At 34.0% G+C, this 19,755-nt stretch overlaps 1 protein-coding gene across 3 annotated transcripts in view; it reads left to right on the forward strand.

The window, feature by feature from the left end:
- CTNNA2 (catenin alpha 2) overlaps positions 1 to 19,755 on the forward strand; it is a 1,246,345-nt gene that overhangs the window by 1,180,973 nt on the left and 45,617 nt on the right. For all 3 annotated transcript variants that reach the window (XM_049784907.1, XM_049784908.1, XM_049784909.1), the window contains exons 14-15: positions 3,283 to 3,396; positions 11,883 to 12,064. In XM_049784907.1, coding sequence (XP_049640864.1) covers positions 3,283 to 3,396; positions 11,883 to 12,064 — 296 coding nt within the window. The remainder of the gene's footprint in view (positions 1 to 3,282; positions 3,397 to 11,882; positions 12,065 to 19,755) is intronic.

The following is a 19,755-nucleotide window of genomic DNA, read 5'->3' on the forward strand; positions in this document are numbered from 1 at the left end:
TTCCATTCTCTCTCTCTCTTTTTTTTTTTTTTTTGGAGGGGGTTCACCAAGACAGTGACCATGCTCAGGGATTACTCCTGGATCTGCATTTAGAAATCACTACTAGCAGGCTTGGGTTACTATATGGGATGTTGGGAATTGAACCCAGGTCTGGCTGGATTGGCCACATGCAATGCAAATGTTTGGTCTACCGCTGTGCTATTGCTCTGGTTCCATTATTCTTTCATATATTTATTTGCTTGCTTTATATCAGTAATATTTTGGTGATATAGTTTAATAATTTAGCTTAATATTAAGAAACTGCTTTTGTAACCGTATGATATTTGAGGTTTTGTTATTAAATTGTTAAATATTCTTTTTTTGTCTTTTAAGATTATTGATTTGGATGTCTCACTTTATCCTTGGGTAGTTAGATTAGAGCTTATCTATCTTACTTTTCTACACAAAAAAAACCCTATTTTTAGTTTTATTAACACATTGTCTTTCTTTTAATTATTTCTGATACAATCATTTCTGTTCATTTTAATTTGTACATAATGTTCTAGTTCTTGAAGGCATGGTGAAGGTGCATATTTTTGAAATGTCTTGTTGCTTAATATAGGTGTTTATTTCTATGAACACCTATAATATAGGTGTTTATTGCCTTGCCTTTTAGAATTGCTTTTACTACACCCTATAAGTTCTGATATTGTGTTTCCATTTTTGGTTTTCTTAAGAAATTTTAATTTAGCTTTTAATTTTCTTGGTTCATTGGTTTTTTAGGAGAATGTTTAATTACCATATATGCATAGATTTCCCAATTTTCTAGTTTCATGCCATTATGACAAGATTTTACTTTACTTGAATTTACCAAGACTCTTAGCTAATACTGTACCAACTAGATAGTGTCCCAAATTTGTGCTTAAAGAAATAAGAAATTGTATTTTGCTACTTTGAAAAAGAAGTTGGGTGGCATTTAGGGGGTATATGTGTTGCCTGGGTCCTGATGCTCAAGGACATGTTACTTTTATCTCCCCCTTGAGAATGTGAACTTTGTATATTGTGCTCTCTCCACATTTGGAGAAACCCATGCTCTCTTTCTGCATGTTACTCTCTTTTTCTCTCTCTCCTTTCTAAAAAGTACTTTCCAATAAAACCCATTCTTTACTTTAAAAAAAGACAAGACACTAAACAGAAACATGTGTGTTTAATTTATTCTTAGTGTTCAAATCTATTTTCCTTTGATTTTTTTAAATAATCTTTCTATATTTGAGCATAGAATTTTACAGTCCCCACTATTATTGCATTTTGCTTATTTTTCTTCTTAATCTCTTTTTGTTTGTTTGTTTGTTTTTTGGGCCACATCGGGCAATGCTCAGGGGTGTCTCCTGGCTGTCTGCTCAGAAATAGCTCCTGGAAGGCATGGGGCACCATATGGGACACCGGAATTTGAACCAACCACCTTTGGTCCTGGATAGGCTGCTTGCAAGGCAAACGCCACTGTGCTATCTCTCCGGGCCCTCTTCTTAATCTCTTAATTTTTACTTTATATACTTGGGTATTCCTAACCATTAGATTCACAAATATCTATGATTTATTTTCTTGAAATATTGACTCTTTTATATATTAAATATTTATTATCATTTTGAATATAAAATTTCTTTTTTTGGATGTAAACATAGTTGGATCTGCATATATTGGTTAGAGGGTCATTACAATTTTCTTGGTGTGTTATTTTTTATCCTTTATATGAAGTCTATGTATGAGTTTTAAACTAGTGATGATTTTATAGGTAGTATAGGCTGGATCTTATTTTTATAGTGGCCACCCTGATCACCACTGGCTGTGCTGAGCTTGATTTTAGTGACCTGATATTTTAGTACCAAAGGCTAGTGATATGATGATTATGTCTGGTGGTATTACTTGCCAGATGAGAACAGTGATAAGAAGGCCAGAGGATTAGACTCAATATATTTCCTATATTTGGCTTTGTTCTACCACTTGATACATTTTCTAGACCTACGTTGTATTTTTACTCATTCAGTCTATCACTTGTGACCTTATTTTGACTTTTCAATAGAGATATTTTTATGGATTTAGTAAAGAAGTTTCCTTACATTTAACAAATTTTACATTAAAGTATCTTTTTTAAACTTCTAGCATAACTTTAAGAAAATGAATAAGCTTTTTACTTTTTATTATTTTATAGTTTAAGCTACTATTAATAGTTTCTTTGATCTACCTATATATTATATATATATATATATAGTTATATAGTTATATACTTTCTAAATTAAAAAAGTTTGGTGAGCTCCTGAGATGTGTTTGGAAACTAGAACCATTCCTGCCAACACTTGATCTGCCAGTGTGATTCCTAAAGAATGGGTGCTTAATCCAGTGATGTGGCACTGCTATGGGTAACTCGGGCCAACTCTTTGGTGCCCAGGGAGGAGCCCTGTCCTACAAGGAATCCATTGGAAGCATGCTTTCTATTTGGTGAGTTCTTTTTAGCCTTGAAACTAGAGTAATATACCACTATTACACAGTGCAGATTATAATTCAATGAGATTTACTTACATTTTTGTTTTACTATGTTTACTAATTTTCTTGTATTCAGTTTCATTCAAGATCTTCTAACATTTCATAGAAAGCAAGGGACTCCCTCATTAGTCTCTTACTCTGATTTAGGATATTTAGTTTTTTTTTTTTTACCATATTGGCTTACATATCATTTGTGGGGGGGGGTTGGGCCACACCCGGTGATGCTCAGGGGTTACTTCTGGCTATGCACTCAGAAGTCGTTCCTGGGTTGGGGGACCATATGGGATGCTGGGGAATCGAACCGCGGTCTGTCCTAGGCTAGCGCTGGCAAGGCAGACACCTTACCTCTAGCGCCACCGCGCCGGCCCCAAGGCTTACATATCTTTCACAGTAGTATTTTAGATACATATTATCATTAAATCAGGGGATTTACTATCACCAAATTTGTTCTTTCTCCACCCCTGTTCTCTTCCTGCAACCCATATCCCCCACCCTCACACCCACCCCGGGCTGCTAGAGTAAGTGGTCCCCTCTTTGTCTAGCTTACTACTAGTGATCATATGTCTGTTTGACCCTGGTACCCTCCTTGTTTAACCCTCTATTTAGTTTTTACTAGGGTTAGAATTATTGGTTATTAGCTATTTTTCTGTGTTGGGGCAACTTTTTGTTCGTAATGAGGGTTTGTGCTGATGGAAATGTAAATTTGTAACCACATATATAAAATATCCTATTTTCTCCTTCCCTTCTTTTTTGTATGGACAGACTCCAGAAGAGTTAGAGGATGATTCTGATTTTGAGCAGGAAGATTATGATGTGCGCAGCCGGACAAGCGTTCAGACAGAGGATGACCAACTCATTGCAGGACAAAGTGCAAGGGTAAGTGGGGGCACCTGGGACTTTGTCTTGTTATTATTCATATAATTTAACCAAACATTTTTGTGGGAATATCTTAATTCAGAGAACTGACACTGTAGACATTAGTGGTTAAAAATATATGCTCTCATATATGCTATTTATAAACAATCAATGATTACTAATTTTGCAATTCAAACTATGTAATCAAAATAACTACAACTGATTCTTACAACTTTCTTCCTTCTCTCTTCATCATTCAAAACATACCAGTACCATAAAAGGAAACACTGATATCTATATGAATTGTTTTATTGCTGGGTTTATCATTAAATAGTTTAATCCAAATAAAGTCCCACTTAGTTGGTTAATAAACCAGAGGAAATAGGAATGTTAATTTCTTGCATGGGCATTAGATCTACTGGTCTGCTTAAAGTTTCTCAACTTCTTAATACGAGCATCAGTGATAAGTATTGAATTATTCTGCTTTGTTACTCTTATGTCTGTTTCCTATACTTTTGCCTGTGGTCTTTGATAACAACTCTGCCTATTTTACAAATATTACAAGGCCATCAGAGTTGAGAGGAACTCTGATCCATCTGCCATCGTGTACCTATAATTGGGAAATAGTTTTAGATCTCTCTGTGGGTGATTATAAAGTCCTAGAGATGTGAAAAATGCCACATTTTAAGGCACTGATCAAGAGGAAGCACACAAGGAGATACTACAGTGGCTGGCTTTTGGATACATTTGACTGACTACTCCTAAATTCTCTTGAATTATATCTGCCAACATAAGCTATGAGGAAGTGTATATCTGACTAATTATGGCAAATTTATTTTCTTAAGGGTATATGCATGTAGTTAAGAGACATTATAGAAAATGGTGAAGTTTCCATTGGATTAAAAAAACAATATATATTTAGATTTAGTTTTAAGTCTCTGTGTTACATTTTACTTAAGCTAATTTATAGGAAGCATGCAATTGAAAGATAGTTGTCAATTTAGAATTTAAATTAGTCCACATTTTCGAAGTTCACACTCACTGGCTAAGAATTATTAAGGAATAGTAAGCAAAAGCCTATTTTGGGATAAAATCAAGCGCACTCAAAAGATACTAAAGTTTATGGTGAGTTTAGAAAGTCATTTTTGCATAAAACTTATATATTCAGAAAATCTCACTTAAAATTTGAAAGACAGACAATATATAATAAAGTATTGATATAAAATATGTACATAAAAGCCAGAACATGAAATATTCACTTTGATTCCAGATCAATATTGTTTTTAGTTGTAAAGTATAGAGAACACTGATTAATTATATTTTGCTTAATTCTAATAAGTAGAATATAAATAGTAGATGCAGTTGATATAATTCTTCTATAGGCTTTAATATCTATAAATTAATAAGAAAAATATTTGATATACATTGTGCTCAATAATGGATAACTGGTATTTATTCTTTAGAAGGAAAATATCTTCTGATTGCACACTGGTAATAGTAGAAAACTACAAAAAAGAACATGAAGCCTTTTCTTCAAAATTGCTGGGGAGTATTTTAACCATTCTCCTACAATATTGAAAATTTTATCAAACTGAGACACATACTGTATTATTAGCATAATACTAAAATAATTATCAACTAAATTAACTCATTTGAAAAATGCAGTTAAAGCAAAATTTTATCAAAATGACAAAGAACCAGTTTGGAATAATACATTCAAACAAGTCAAATTCAATTTGAGTGCCTGCTACTCAGTATTGAGCTGATCTAGTATCTAGTGAATTATTTCTTCAAAGAACAAGGCATAATAGACACACCTTATCTTGCTTTACAATCACCATCTTGTCAAGTGACAAGGTTAACTATGTTTCTTACAAGAAATAATATTGTCCCAATGTGCTTCTTCTGTCTTGGACAACTTTATCTTAGGCACCAAAGTAGAAACCAAGGTCAAGTGGTTCTCTACATCAATTATTATTCTATTCAGAATACTGTGAAAAGGAAGTAGTTTCTTTTGAAAATTTGAGTTACAAACTTGATCCACCATAGTAAGAAGAACACTTGCTAGTCTGTCTTTGAGGCCTGTCATGTGGTCTGTGTGATTAACTTGCAGGAGACAGCACTTGTTATTGAGTCAGCCTATTTTATCCTGTGATTATGTGATGACAAATCAGAGATATAGCATTATGGCTGTAAGTAGAAAATAAGAGGGTACTTTGAATTGCTGAGATGACAGATGGTCAAATTCTTGACCAGAGAAGTATGTTAATTTAGAGAAAATTGTGAAGGAGGCAAAAACTGTCTTTGATAGTGGAACATGTTCTTTTTAGCAGATACTTGTCCCTTGGAAACTGCCTTATTTTTTACTTTTAGACAAAATCTCTTCTAAACATAGAAAATTAATACAAATAACTTACAATCTGAGATAGATCTTTAGTATTATTTTAACAACGTTGTCATATTTTGAAATGAAAATGGCCATTTCTTTTAAATATTCCTGACTAATGCCTTGTTTGCAATATTTTATGACTCCTTATGACAAATTTTGAAAGTGACCTTACCCTTTGATTTCAGGTGTTATATCTTATTACTGTTCAAAGGTTGATTTAGTTAAAATTAGTCAACAGAAATCTTGGATATTTTTCCTAGATGATAGAATTTATTTTTTGGAGTCTCAGATGCTCGATTTAAAACATGAACTTGATTAAGCTGTGACTTTGTGATAACTTTGTTAATTTCCCCATGCTTCATCAACCTGTAAATATATAAACATGATATACAACATCTAATTTATAATGCTATAAAGAGAACACATGATAAAATATGTCACACCTACCACATAATGTTAAGCTGATTATGGAATATTCTGCTCAGGCTAAGCAGTCTTTAAGAAATTTGATTAGGGGCCGGGAAGGTGGCGCTAGAGATAAGGTGTCTGCCTTGTAAGCGCTACCAAGGAACGGACCGCGGTTCGATCCCCCGGCGTCCCATATGGTCCCCCCAAGCCAGGGGCGATTTCTGAGCACATAGCCAGGAGTAACCCCTGAGCGTCAAACGGGTGTGGCCCCCCCAAAAAAAAAAACCAAAAAAAAAATTTGATTAAAGAAAAAAAGATTTTGGCAGAGTAGGTATTGGCTTGTGTCAAAAACTTGCATTTTGTATCTCTTGATCTATACCAATATATGTTTATAAAAGTACTTTAATGGCAGTACTAATGATAAAACTAGGATCTAACATACAACTTATACTAGTGTTCTATCATCCAAACCACATTGCAGTTCTGCATTCTCTTTGGAAAAAGTGGCATTTGTAACCTTATTCCTCAAATGATTAACTCTTAAGAGGAAAATCTAGACAAGCTAGGCTATAGAAAGGCCTGGAGAGTCTAGTTAGAATCCTCTAATTTACAGCTGTAATGTTCATATTGTCACATCGTAAAACATTAAAAATGACATGTTCTCTCTACTCCTGGTCATAAAATCTCTTTTCTTATGATCTTTTCGTTCAGGAAATGGACAATTACATACTCTGTATTTTGTATTGCACTTGATCTGAGTATAGCCAGTGTTTAGGTTTTTTTTTTTTTTTTGTCCTAGTGAGAACTACTTTAATGTGTTAACATTTCAAACTGCTGAGTTACATTGATAAGACCTAATTAAAACTCATGTGTTGAATTTTAATTTGATTAACTTGCAAATTTCACAGTTTGTGATCTACTGTTTATAGATAACCTTTTTTTAAATTCCAGTTTCAGAAAAGGTCAATTATGAATTTTTAAAAGCCAAGAGCATTTAAAAAATATTTAGGAAAAGTCTTTGGCTTATCCATAGCTACATAAGCAGAAGCAAATATAATGACACTTGCACCCCTGTCACACCCCATTAAGTGCATTATGCAGGTCAAGCACCTCTAGAATCAAAATAACGTCTTCCTTCACAAATCTCCTTTCAATAGGCCAGTTTTTCTTCAGAATTGTGCCCTTATAAAAATGTTAGTTATCTCTGATAATTCTCTTGAACTATGTTGCTTCAGTGAGTGGTAATATGTTTCAACTAGTCAATCAAAAGATAGTTACTGAGCTTATGGTCTGTGCAAGAAGCAGAAGCTCTTACCCAAGGAAATTCAGAGAAAGATCAGGGGCAGAGTATTAATAAGACTAAGAGATACTCTAGGGCAGTTAATACTAAAATGCAAAATTATACAATTGAATCTCCAGCCTTTTAATTGACAGAGAAGAGTATATCCTTCAATGCACCAAGTAAGCTTTTGGGGAACTATGAAATATCATTAATTTCTGGAGGTTGAGTCTAAATTTTTTTTTTTTTTGGTTTTTGGGCCACACCCCCGTTTGATGCTCAGGGGTTACTCCTGGCTATGCGCTCAGAAATTGCCCCTGGCTTGGGGGGACCATCGAACTGCTGTCCGTCCTATGCTAGCGCTTGCAAGGCAGACACCTTACCTCTAGCGCCACCTTCCCGACCCCGAATCTAATTTCTTTAACTCTTTATTTTCTTTTGGTTTTGGGGATGCCAGGATATGAACTGGGGTCCATCCTGTGCTGGCCGCATGCAAGGCAAATGCCTTACTGCTGTACTATTGCTCCAGCCCCAAAAATCTTCAGTTATTAAGGATGATAGGGATGATTACATACATACATACATACATACATACATACATACATACATATGAGTGATTTTGTATAGTAATATTAATGGAGAGGTCTTTTAATACAAATCTGTAGTTGATGCTGTAAATAATAAAGCCTGAACAAAACATTATTTTTATATGAGAAAGAAAAATGTATCTAGGTCAGTGTAAATGATACTTCATTAATTCACATTTAAGTACTATAAATCTGAAACTATTTTATACTCAGTGGTATAACTACCTTTTTCTTCTTATTAAAATATCAATATTGTATATGTTTATTACAAATCTTTATTTTTATTTTTGGGCCAAATCTGGCAGTGCTCAGGGGTTATTCCTGACTTTGAGCTCAGAAATTAGTCCTGGCAAGCTTGGAAAATGTGGAATGCCACTTTTCAAACCAGGTTGGCCTTGTGCAAAGCAATGCCAGTTCCCATATATATATATATACATATATATATACATATATATACATATACATATACATAAAACTGTCTTCTATATTTTATAAGGTACACATAATTATGGAAGTGTTCACATTCCAGCTTGAGGTGTATGATTATGACTTACACTGTATGCACTGTTCTCTCTCACATTTTTAAATAAACTGTTTAAAACAAGATATCAGAATTGTTAGTCATAGAGTGGTTCAAGTAGAAAAAAACATGCCTTGCACCTTATGTATGTATGAGACACTGAGTTTGATTTTCTGCTCCATAGATAAATTCTAAAAATAAATTAAATTATTTTTAGAAAATCCTTTATGTATCTATACAAGCTATTCAAGTTTAGACTGTAAATTTATAGACACATATATAATGTATACATAGAGACAATGTATACATATAAGTAGCCCTTGATATATATAAAGTATATATTATAAACATTTATATGTAAAATAGAAAATATACAATATAGAATTTAGTAGACCAAGTTATCCTTAAAAAGTTGGAGGAAGTGGTTTCTAGTTAGTTGGAAGACCTCTTTGAAGCAAGACAAAGGTTCCCCCTTCTCTGGAAAATAAAACTACATCAGCAAGATTCATAATGTGGTAGACAGAGCAACCCTGACCCTCTAGGCCAGTGTTTTCTCAATTATTTTCTGTCATGGCCCCTAGGAAGAACAAAATATTTTTCGCGCCCCCCCCCACACGACTGTAAATAGTATCTTTATTTAAAAAAAAGCTTTAACCTACAAAACAAAAATATATAAAATAATTTGAGCTGATGTTTTAATCAGAGGTGATGTCTGGATTAAAGGCTACAATGAGCACGTTTTGCAATGCATAGCTTTCAGAAGCAGGGTTTGAAGCAGGACACAGCAACTCTCAGTTCCAGAGACATACAGAGACATAAACACGGGGCTTGACTTGTTATGACATTGTTTGTCGAGGTCAAACGTGCCCCCCTTTACGGAGACTCGCGACCCCCTGGAGGACGTGCCCCATTATTTGAGAAGCACTGCACTAGACCAAGATCATTATGCATGAAATTTGCATGGTTGTACTTGACATTTCAGTTGTGCTCATTGATTCCTTAGAGGTTTGGATGCTATTCCTTCAGATTATTAGTTGTGCAACATTGGGAATGTGTAAAATCGTTATTAATAAACTAGAGTCAATAATATTTAGCTCACAGTAGAAATAAATAGGTTAGGGAATGTGTACTTACAAGTCTCTAAGTACAACATTCCATAGCCATCCCTCCATGCATGGAATCACATCAGTCTTCAATTCTGCCCCACTTTCACTGGTCTCTCTATCCTTTGATTTGATCACAGTTAAGGATACTGGAAATGAAAACTAGTAAGTATTTAACAGTATGCACAGTCACGAATTTTTGAAATTTTTTTGTGTGAATAAAATATAAACATCTAATTTTCTGCTCCCCATAATTTTTTTGGTATTTTCTCTCCCCCACCCCAAATTAAGCACACAGACTGTAAGCAGTGTCTAAAACTTGGTCAATGATAGGCCCTGAATATCAGTTTAGCCCAGTTTCTATTTTTTTTTTATTTTCTTTAATTTTTTTTTTTTTTGCATCCAATAGTGCTCAGGGCTTACTCCTGACTCTGTGCTCAGGGATCATTCCTGGTAGGGATCAGGGGTCCATCTGGTGCCAGGAATCAAACTCAAATTGATTTCATGCAAATAGAGTACTCTACCTACCCTCTGTCTCTAGCCTAGCTTTTCTTAACTCGATTACTTAACTTCAACTCATGTTGGGATGGTGTTTACAAGCTGTTTTACTTCTGTCTTTTGCTAAAAGTAAAAGCTCTTTCACTGTCCTTTGCACAAGCTTCAGGTCCTTCTAAGTCATATTTCCTCAGTCTTAGACACTACATATATCTCAGATCCACAATACTATCAGAGCTGAATCAGAATACATATGGTGTGTAAGTGGGCAATGTGATAGTTTTCAACATTTCTCTTTCCTACTATATAAATGGTGTTTAACAAATACTCTTAATTTTCTCTGTTCATGGTACTATCAAGCCATAAATTTACTAGCAGCCCTTAATTAGGGACTACTGAATTATTGCTGCCAAGGGAAATACAGGATTATTTTCTTGAAAGCTGAGAGTTCCACTACTGTTTTTACTGAAAGAATATAAAACTTATTTCATGATTGCTCCTGAATACTTTTGATTCATTAGCCTTAAATTTACAATGATCTCTAATTCATATTCTATGAAAGCTCACACAATTTTATCTGAGTAATTTCCTTAAGTCAAATCACCACTACATATGGACACGTGTGTACAATAGAGAGTTGACACAAAAATATAAGAGACATGGAGAATTATCTATTCAATTTTACCCGGAAACCAATGTATTGGGTGACTCAAATATTTTCCCATTGTCATAATAATGAATTAATACCACTCTTTAATTTGAGGGTTACAGATACATTTTTTGATTGTGTATAGTAATGAGAATGAAAGTCAGGGCCCCTCACATGCAAAGCATATGCTCTTCCATTGAGTCATGCCTCTGGCCTAAAAAATTCTTGTAGACTAGAATTATTCTTTTATAAATACTGTACAGGCCAGAGTGGTAGTAGAGCTGATAGGATGCTTGTGTTGTATGTAGTTGACTTGGCCATCCCAAGTCACATGTGTGATCCTTGAACACCTTTGTTTCATGGTCCCAAAATAAAGAACAACAATAAAGGGCTCAATATTGACTAAAATTGACACTATAGTTATTTCCATCCTATTTTCTTATCCAAAAAATAATGAAAGTCACCCTTCTTCTAATCCTGTTCTCTGCATATCTACACCCCCCAGTAGCATATCTATATATAATGAGGCTAGTGAAGTAGGATGGGAATAGTTGTTCTAGCCTGGAAATGCTTCAGCTAAAGAATTTCTATTCAATATCTAACTAGACTCATATTAACTCTCAGAATATTTCCCTACCACACTTAGATGCTCAGATGATGCTTAAAATTTCTCTTCTTTCCAGTAACAGGTCTTATTTTTTCTTTTTTTTTCCATCTCAGAACAGATTTCAGTGTTCGACAGAAGTATAGTCTTTCATCTGGTAGAAGTTTCCTGAAATCAAATATAAAAATTGTCAAGAAAAGATTCTTTGGGGCAAACATATATCATCCAAGGGTGATCACTTGTATCACTGTGTATCACTGCATTTTATTTTTTGCATGGCTGTGGGTGTGGGGGGACAGTAAATTTGGGGACCATATCATCAATCTGTGCCTATTTGTTAAGATATACTTTCCAGAATGGGAAAGCAGCCTGTCACCTTTGTCAGGGTCTAACTGCCAAAACTGAGATTAGAGTCAACTTCTTGTCTAGATTTCCTTTGTCAATATTAGTCATGCTGTTTCTGTAATCTACAGGCCATCATGGCACAACTGCCACAGGAAGAAAAGGCAAAAATAGCTGAGCAGGTGGAGATATTCCACCAAGAGAAAAGCAAACTGGATGCTGAAGTAGCCAAGTGGGACGACAGTGGCAATGATATTATTGTGCTGGCTAAGCAGATGTGTATGATCATGATGGAAATGACAGACTTCACAAGGTGAGGCCCAGAGACAGGAAAGTGAAGCCTTCTCATTAAACTCTGAAACATCTCAGGTGCTTATGAGGATGGGAAAACTTGCGAAATATTAAAAGACTTCAACAAACAAGGTAGTGGTATTATAAAATGGATGTGTGTAATTCACAAGTTGGATGAAATAAATAGCAGATCTTAAAGCAAACAGTTTCAAACTTCAGAGGTTTGGGTAATTTATCTTTGCTATGTTGGGAAATATTTAAATATTATTAGATAGTTAAATGGTTTGACTATATCACTATGGGAAAATATACATATATATTATTTTGTATGTATATACGAATAGAGTATTCAGCTTTAATGTTAGCTCACTAGCATAAATTCCAGCTTATATTTTACACTTATATACCAAAGAAAGCAGGTTCAACCATCTAAGATTCGTTCATTTTGACAGGGCAAGTATAGATTATGCAAATTTTATTCCCTATTGGTCTGAGCATTACTTTCAAGAAATCAAGAGATGCCTTTCCTCCCCTTTGTGTATTTGAATCTGAAACAATGGGCATTAAAAATATATTATACTAAATATATATATAATATAAATAATATATTTATATATAAATAATATAAAATAAATAAATAATATATATTATATATATTAAAAATATAAAATCTAAATACAATTATAAATAAAAGTCTCAAAGGTCACTCTAATTACACAAAAGTCACTCCACTGTAACCAAAAATAATCCCAAAAGTATTTGGAGAAAGCACCAGGTAAAATCAAAAATATATACTGGCCAGAACCAAAATGAAACGATGAAGATGTCCCATTTTTTCTTACACTTAGAATCAGTTGAGGATGTCTAATGAATTAATCTAGTCATTATTTTGGTTTAGATCAGCAAAACTTTTTTTATAATACTATAGATTGTACATATTTTTGGAAAAGGAAGAGAGATAAATAGGGTTCCTTTTTAGTTGATGGTAAATAATACAAATACTTTATTAAAGTATAGTGTTAAATAAAGCTGACATCAATTTTCTAAAAAATTTCTAAAATCATTTTATGCTGATGTTAACAAAAATAAAATTTCTAGGATGATCATGTTGGATTTTATTTTTTCCCACTACGTAAGGGTCAGAAATAATGAAGAGAATGTGAATTGTAAATGGAATATAGAAGCCAGGGATTTGTGCAGCCTTTATCTGCACAACCTTTCCTTTCCAAAAAATGTAGATGACTGAAGCCTTGCCTTGTGGCCTCTCACCTAAGTTCATTGCACTTAGCTATCTGCATTATTATTATTGCCCTTGCATTTTCTACTTCAAGGAGGAGTAATTCTCCTCTAATGACTGTGGTGAGGACCATTTTCACTTAGTTATAGATATAACCAACTATGACTTGAAACCTCATACTGAAATCATGTTTAAAGGGCATTTGGGTACAAATATTCTCTTGCATTTATTATCTTGTTATTTTATTCCTATCAGCGAATACATTAATTTGATTCAGTAATCTCAATGATATCTAGTCCATTATTATTAAAATTGGAGAAGTTCTGCCTCATTATTTGTGTAATAACTTCTTCATGGAGAATAAAATTGATTATGTCTTCTCTCTTTTTCTGCTCAGTTTTTGTCTCCCATTTTCTAGGCAATTGCATAAGCACTGCTCAGCAGAGAGTAAGCCTAAGCTTCCTCTATCAGTTTGTGAAGGAATAACATGCATCAATCATGTGTCCCAGTAATCAAAGTTGTGTAGGTGTCATCTGAGGAAAGATACCCATCTTACATAGTCTTTTTTTAATACAATTTTTTAAAAATTTACTTAAAGGAAATATATCATATAGTTGACACAATTGATCATAATGCATTTGTTTCAGGAAGAACAAAGGCAAAGTTATTTAAAAAAATAAAAAAAACTAACAAGATGGAAGAGAAAGAAAAGGTTCAGTAGCAAGTATAGTTTTTGAAAATCATTGAATCACCAAATAACTCATTAAAGACCTAGCAAAAGGTTTAATAAGCTTTTCTTTTTTTTTTAAGAATACGAATTAAAGAAGTACAGCCAAAACTGTGTTAGAGTGGCAATTGTTGTTTGCATAGACACAGCAAAATATGGGGGACATGGAAAGGAAAAGTTTTGGCCTAAAATACAAGGAGACCTTACCCCTTGAAGTTTTCTGGCATGAGACCATTTCAAGGCTCCAGGCATACTAGGTTGTCCAACCCAAGTTATTGTCTGTAGTGCCAATAACCACCACCACCACCACCCCCTGCACAGTCAATGTTGTTGGTGTCAGGTTACTGTAGTTCAGTGCTTCTCAATTATTTTCTGTCATGCCCCCCAGGAAGAAGAAAATATTTTTGCTCCCCTACACGACTGTAAATAGTATCTTTATTAAAAAAAATCTTTAACCTGCAAAACAAAAATATATAAAATAATTTGCTGATTTTTTAATCAGAGGTGATGCCTGTATTAATGGCTACAATGAGCACGTTTTGCAATGCATAGCTTTTCGTAGCGGGATTTGAAGCAGGTCACAGCAACTCAGCTCCAGAGACATACAGAGACATAAACACCGGGCTTAGCTTCTTAGGACAGTGTTTGCAGAGGTCAAACACACCCCCATTGACTGAGCCTCACTATTTGAGAAGCACTGCTGTAAAGATCCTGGAATCTGTGCATATCCTACATCGAAGTCAGGATGTGGAGCCTCCTCTAGTTTCACCTCACAATTAGAGGGCAATGTGGATAGCCCTACCCTGAAAGCAGGTTGTTGTTGTTGTTGTTGTTGTTGTTGTTATTGTTGTTGTTATGTCTTCTTGGTGTTAAGGGACTCCTCTTTGGAGTAGGTCAATGCCAGGTCAGCGGTAAGGTCTTCTGTGGTAGAGGATTGATTGTCTTTTAAGATCAAACAAAAGTTCTGTTCCCAAAAGTAATTGGGTTAGAGTGAATGGAAAATAAAAACTTTTAAGATACAACCAAATGTAAAATACTGACCATTGGATTCCAAAATTAGATATCATCTGGGCTGGATAATAAGACACATGATAAGACACTTACTTTACACAACCAACCATGGTACGATACTCTGCAACACAAATGGTCAAATTACACCAAAAGTAATTCCTCAGTGCAAAGCAAGGAGTAAGGTCTGAGAAAAGCCAAATTTTGCCTAAAATAGAAATAATCAAACAATTTTCAGTCCTTAGCAAAAAATTAGACACCACCCTATTCTTCCTAATCTCCATTCCTATGGTACTGGTTTCAAAGATTTTAACACAGTTCTCTCTTGACTCAGTTCAAAATTAAAATCAGTTCAAATTACTGAGATTCCTTAGTTCATGGTAAGTTTGACTATTAAGTGTAATCATCCAGCTATCTATGCAGAGTAACTTTATTATGGTCACTCTTTTTATAAATAAAATACTCATCTTGAGTTCATTGCTTACTGCATACTTTTATTGATCATGGAGACTTCTTATATTTCAGCTTTTCTATAATTTATACTTTAGACAATTTTATTAAAATAGGTCATCTATTGGTTCTGCAATTTTCTTAAACTGCAGGTTTATTAAGCCTTTGAAAATATTTAAAAATATGAATTCTTAGATGGTATACTACTCATTATTGGACAGTCACTGTCATTTAGTAATATATAGTATTAATATTGGTTGCAGTAACTTACACAAAGAAAGGTTGATTAAGTTGTAAAAATTCTCTTTAAAATATAAAGAAAAAGCAACAGAGTATGCGTATGCGAGGGTTGAAGAGCTTGTTGATATATGTTCAATTATAGTTTAGGCTTTGGCCCTGGATGGTCTCTGAATACCTCCAGGGGTTGGCAGTGTTGGGGGCCAAACATAACTACCCCTAACAGATATAAGGATAGAAAATAAAGAAGTGGGCCCGGAGAGATAGCACAGCGGCGTTTGCCTTGCAGGCAGCCGATCCAGGACCAAAGGTGGTTGGTTCGAATCCCATATGGTCTCTCCCCCCCCCCCCCCTCGTGCCTGCCAGGATCTATTTCTGAGCAGACTGTCAGGAGTAACCCCTGAGCACCGCCGGGTGTGGCCCAAAAACAAACAAACAAAAAAAAAAAACCAAAAAAAATAAAAGGAAAAGAAAGAAAATAAAGAAATAAAAAAATTATATCCTAGGACAATAAAAATATTTCACTACTTGATTTTTATAAATTACATTTTGATTTAAATTCTCTCTGTTTGGGGTATGATGTGTATCGTGTGAAATAAGACACACACAATGTTTGCCTCTCCTATGACCAACCCAGACTCAATTCTCATCCCGGAGAAGATTCCTTGAACATCTTCATGAGTGACCTTTGAACATAGATCTAGAAGCAATAGAAGTGTAAAAATGGCCTTAGATGGCCCCAAACCTAAAACCAAAACAAATCCAAATGAGAAATCTATATTTTCTAAATAATGTGATTTCAGGATATTTTCATTTAAAATACTATTTTTACCTAATAGTTACTATCCAAATGTTAGCAATGGTATTTTACACATAGTTTTACACATAGTATTTATATACAGCTTTGTATATAAACAAAAGAAAATAGTTTTAAATGACAGTCCCTGAAACCACACATATATAACTGGTATTGTCCCTTCTTGATGTGTCTTTTTAAGTGTGAGCAGAAACTGATTTGGCATTTAAATAAATTTGAGCCAGAAACTTTATCTGAAGAATTTTCACAGTGTTCAGATCCATAATCTATTTATTCAGAAATTTCTGTGTGACTAAAACAAGTTTGTTTCCCATCTTTTTGAGGATGGGGGCATCTTTAACTATACTTTAACATTTCAACCTTTGTGAATGTCTAGTCTTTTTTCTTTGACAGTTGACAGTTTTTCTCTATAATTATGCTTTCATTTTGTTTGTGTTTTTTTTTACCTTTGACAACATCTAGCATTTCTCAGGTACCACTCCTGGTGATGCTCAAGAAACTGTATAGGGCCAGAAATCAAACCCAGGTTTCTTATAAGAAAAGAAAAAAAGAATAAAAAGTACAATCCAGGTTTTTGAATCATCTCCTTAACTTTCTATTTTTACATTTGCTTTTTAAAAGGAATGTACTTATAAATGTGTAAAAGTAATGTACAGATTATAAAAATAAAAGTGCAACATTAAAATATTAAACAATGAAGAAAGGGAGTAACTTTCAATAGATTGGTTACTAGGTTGGAAAAAAATGTGTTACTGTTAGCTCACATTGAAAAATGCACATGAGTTTAATATGGCAGGTGAATGTGGAAGAAAATGAAGAAATAAAATGAAGAAGATAAACAGTGAAAAATATAATATATTACGCTTCATGAAAATAAAAATAGTATCCTGTTTTCTTTTGTTATATTTTTATTTAAATTTGCTCACAGTTTTTATTTATGATAATATTCACACTGGCAACTTATTCAGACTCTCTGAAATTTTTAACATCTTCTTATTTGGTACTTTAGATAAAATTGGATATTTCATATTTTTCTAAAAAATTATTTTATCTAGTTTTTCACTATTTTTTCCATGTACTCAAAAAAAATAAAAGACTAATACTTTATTTTCCCTTAAGGTTATTTAACTCTAGCTCAGTTTTCTATAATTTTTATTTTTTCTTTTTGGTCTTGGAACATACTTGAACATGCTCAGAACTCATTTGTAGTCTGTGCTCAGGGATCGTTACAGCAGGACTCATATATGATGACAAAAAAACAAACATATGTCAGCCAAATGCAACACGAGCCCAACCCTCTGTATTATAGCTAAATTTATTTCTTACATTACTTTTTATTTTGTTAGTAGTTGCTTTTAGATGTTTTATCAGTGTTTAATTTTCTGACTCTTTAGACATTGAAACTGTATTAAATTCTACTTTAAAAATACTTGAGTTTAGGGGTGGGAGCAATATTATAGGAGCAGAGAGCTTGCTTTGCACATGGCTGACTTGATTTTATTCCTGTATCCCATTTAGATACGAATATTCCAGGAGTAATACTTGAGCATTCCTAAGCCCCCCCCCCCAAAAAAAAACTACAAAAAATTTGAAGCTATATTTTGAGTTATTTTATATTTTAACTTTTTACATATAAATGTTTATGTAATATACATGAATTCTACATTCTTGAGGAGAAAATATTTATGTTACTTATTGTATACTACTACATGTAATTAGGTAACATGGTTTCCTATAAAATCACCATTTAAATTTTTCTCATGAGAATAAAATATATATAGTAAAAATTATATTAAATTCTGTTTTAAGACACAGAGGTTATAGCTTTTATCCTTTTAATATTTTGTAGTATTATCATTTAGGGTATATTATTCTTCCTTGGATCTCAATTTCTAGTAACTAGGTAAAGATATGATAATCATAAAACTTCTATTTAGCTCACTTTTGTTTGTTTGTTTGTTTGTTTTATTAAATAATTTTTATTTTGACCAAAGTGACTTACAAATATTTCACAGTAATATTTTAGGTACATAGTGACATTGAATCAGGGGCATTCCCACCACCAGTATTATCTTCCCTCCACCCTTGTTCCCAGCATGCATCCCATATCCCTCTTCTTTGCCCCCTGGGCTGCTAGCGTAAGTGGTCCCTTCTGTGTCTTATCTCACTTGTTTTTAAAAAATACACCACTTCTCTTCTTCCATCTCCTACTCCTCCTTCCTCTTCCGTCTTCCTCCTTTCTCTTTTCTTTCATCCTTCCCTCCTTTCTTCGTCTGATAACTTAATCTTCTGTGTATTCACAGAAGTCTTCTTTCCAACCCACTTAAGGTAGCATCTTGAATCTCAAACTAATACAAATCAGAATATATGCCTTTTATGAACATAGTACATTTTCTATATTTAATTCTTGAAAAGTGCTGTATAATGTTTTTGAGAAAGCATATCTTCATATCCTTATAAATTCTTAAAAGTAACAAACGACAAGACAAAACCAGAAGACTTGGCACCCTTTGGTAGGTCCAAAAGCCAAGATCGCGATTTACAGATGACTGGCTGATAGAACCACGGCCAGACTGTACACATCTTGGGACCAATAAAAAAGCCCTAGTTTAGGGTTTGAACTATGACCTGCACAATAAGCATGATCCCCAGTCCCAAAGGTCCTGCAGAGACAATTGTAACGGAATGGAGCTTCTGGAAGCACAAAGAAAGACGCTAACCTAGGTGCCATCCTAGGCTCAGTGCAAAGCCCAAGACCACCAACCACAGAAGATGGATTAAAATGACACTGAGGTAACAGAACCTCTAGAATCACGAAGACTGACTTCATCATAAATCCCATCTCAGGATCTGTGCAGATACTGAGACCTCTAAACACAGAGCTCTGATTGTATCACCCTGGACAGAGCAGAAGTCTACCAACCACAAAAACGCCACCGGGAGAGTAAATGATCCTGAGCAAAATCTAGAGTTGATCCCCATGACAGTATACTCCAAGGACGGAGAAACCCCATATTTTTTTAGGCCAAGTGAATTTCTTTTCAAATGACCCCAATATTTACTGTGCCAGGGCAGGAGGGAAAAAACAAAAATACAAAAAGCACAAAACCTTGGTTATTTATATATATATATATTTTTTTACCTTCATTTATTATTATTATTATTTTCATTTACCTATCTATTTTGGTCGATTTCTCTCTTTGGGTGTGATTATTGAAATTGTTGTCCCCAGTTATA

This window comes from Suncus etruscus, chromosome 12 (genome assembly GCF_024139225.1).
Source record: "Suncus etruscus isolate mSunEtr1 chromosome 12, mSunEtr1.pri.cur, whole genome shotgun sequence".
NCBI lineage: Eukaryota > Metazoa > Chordata > Mammalia > Eulipotyphla > Soricidae > Suncus > Suncus etruscus.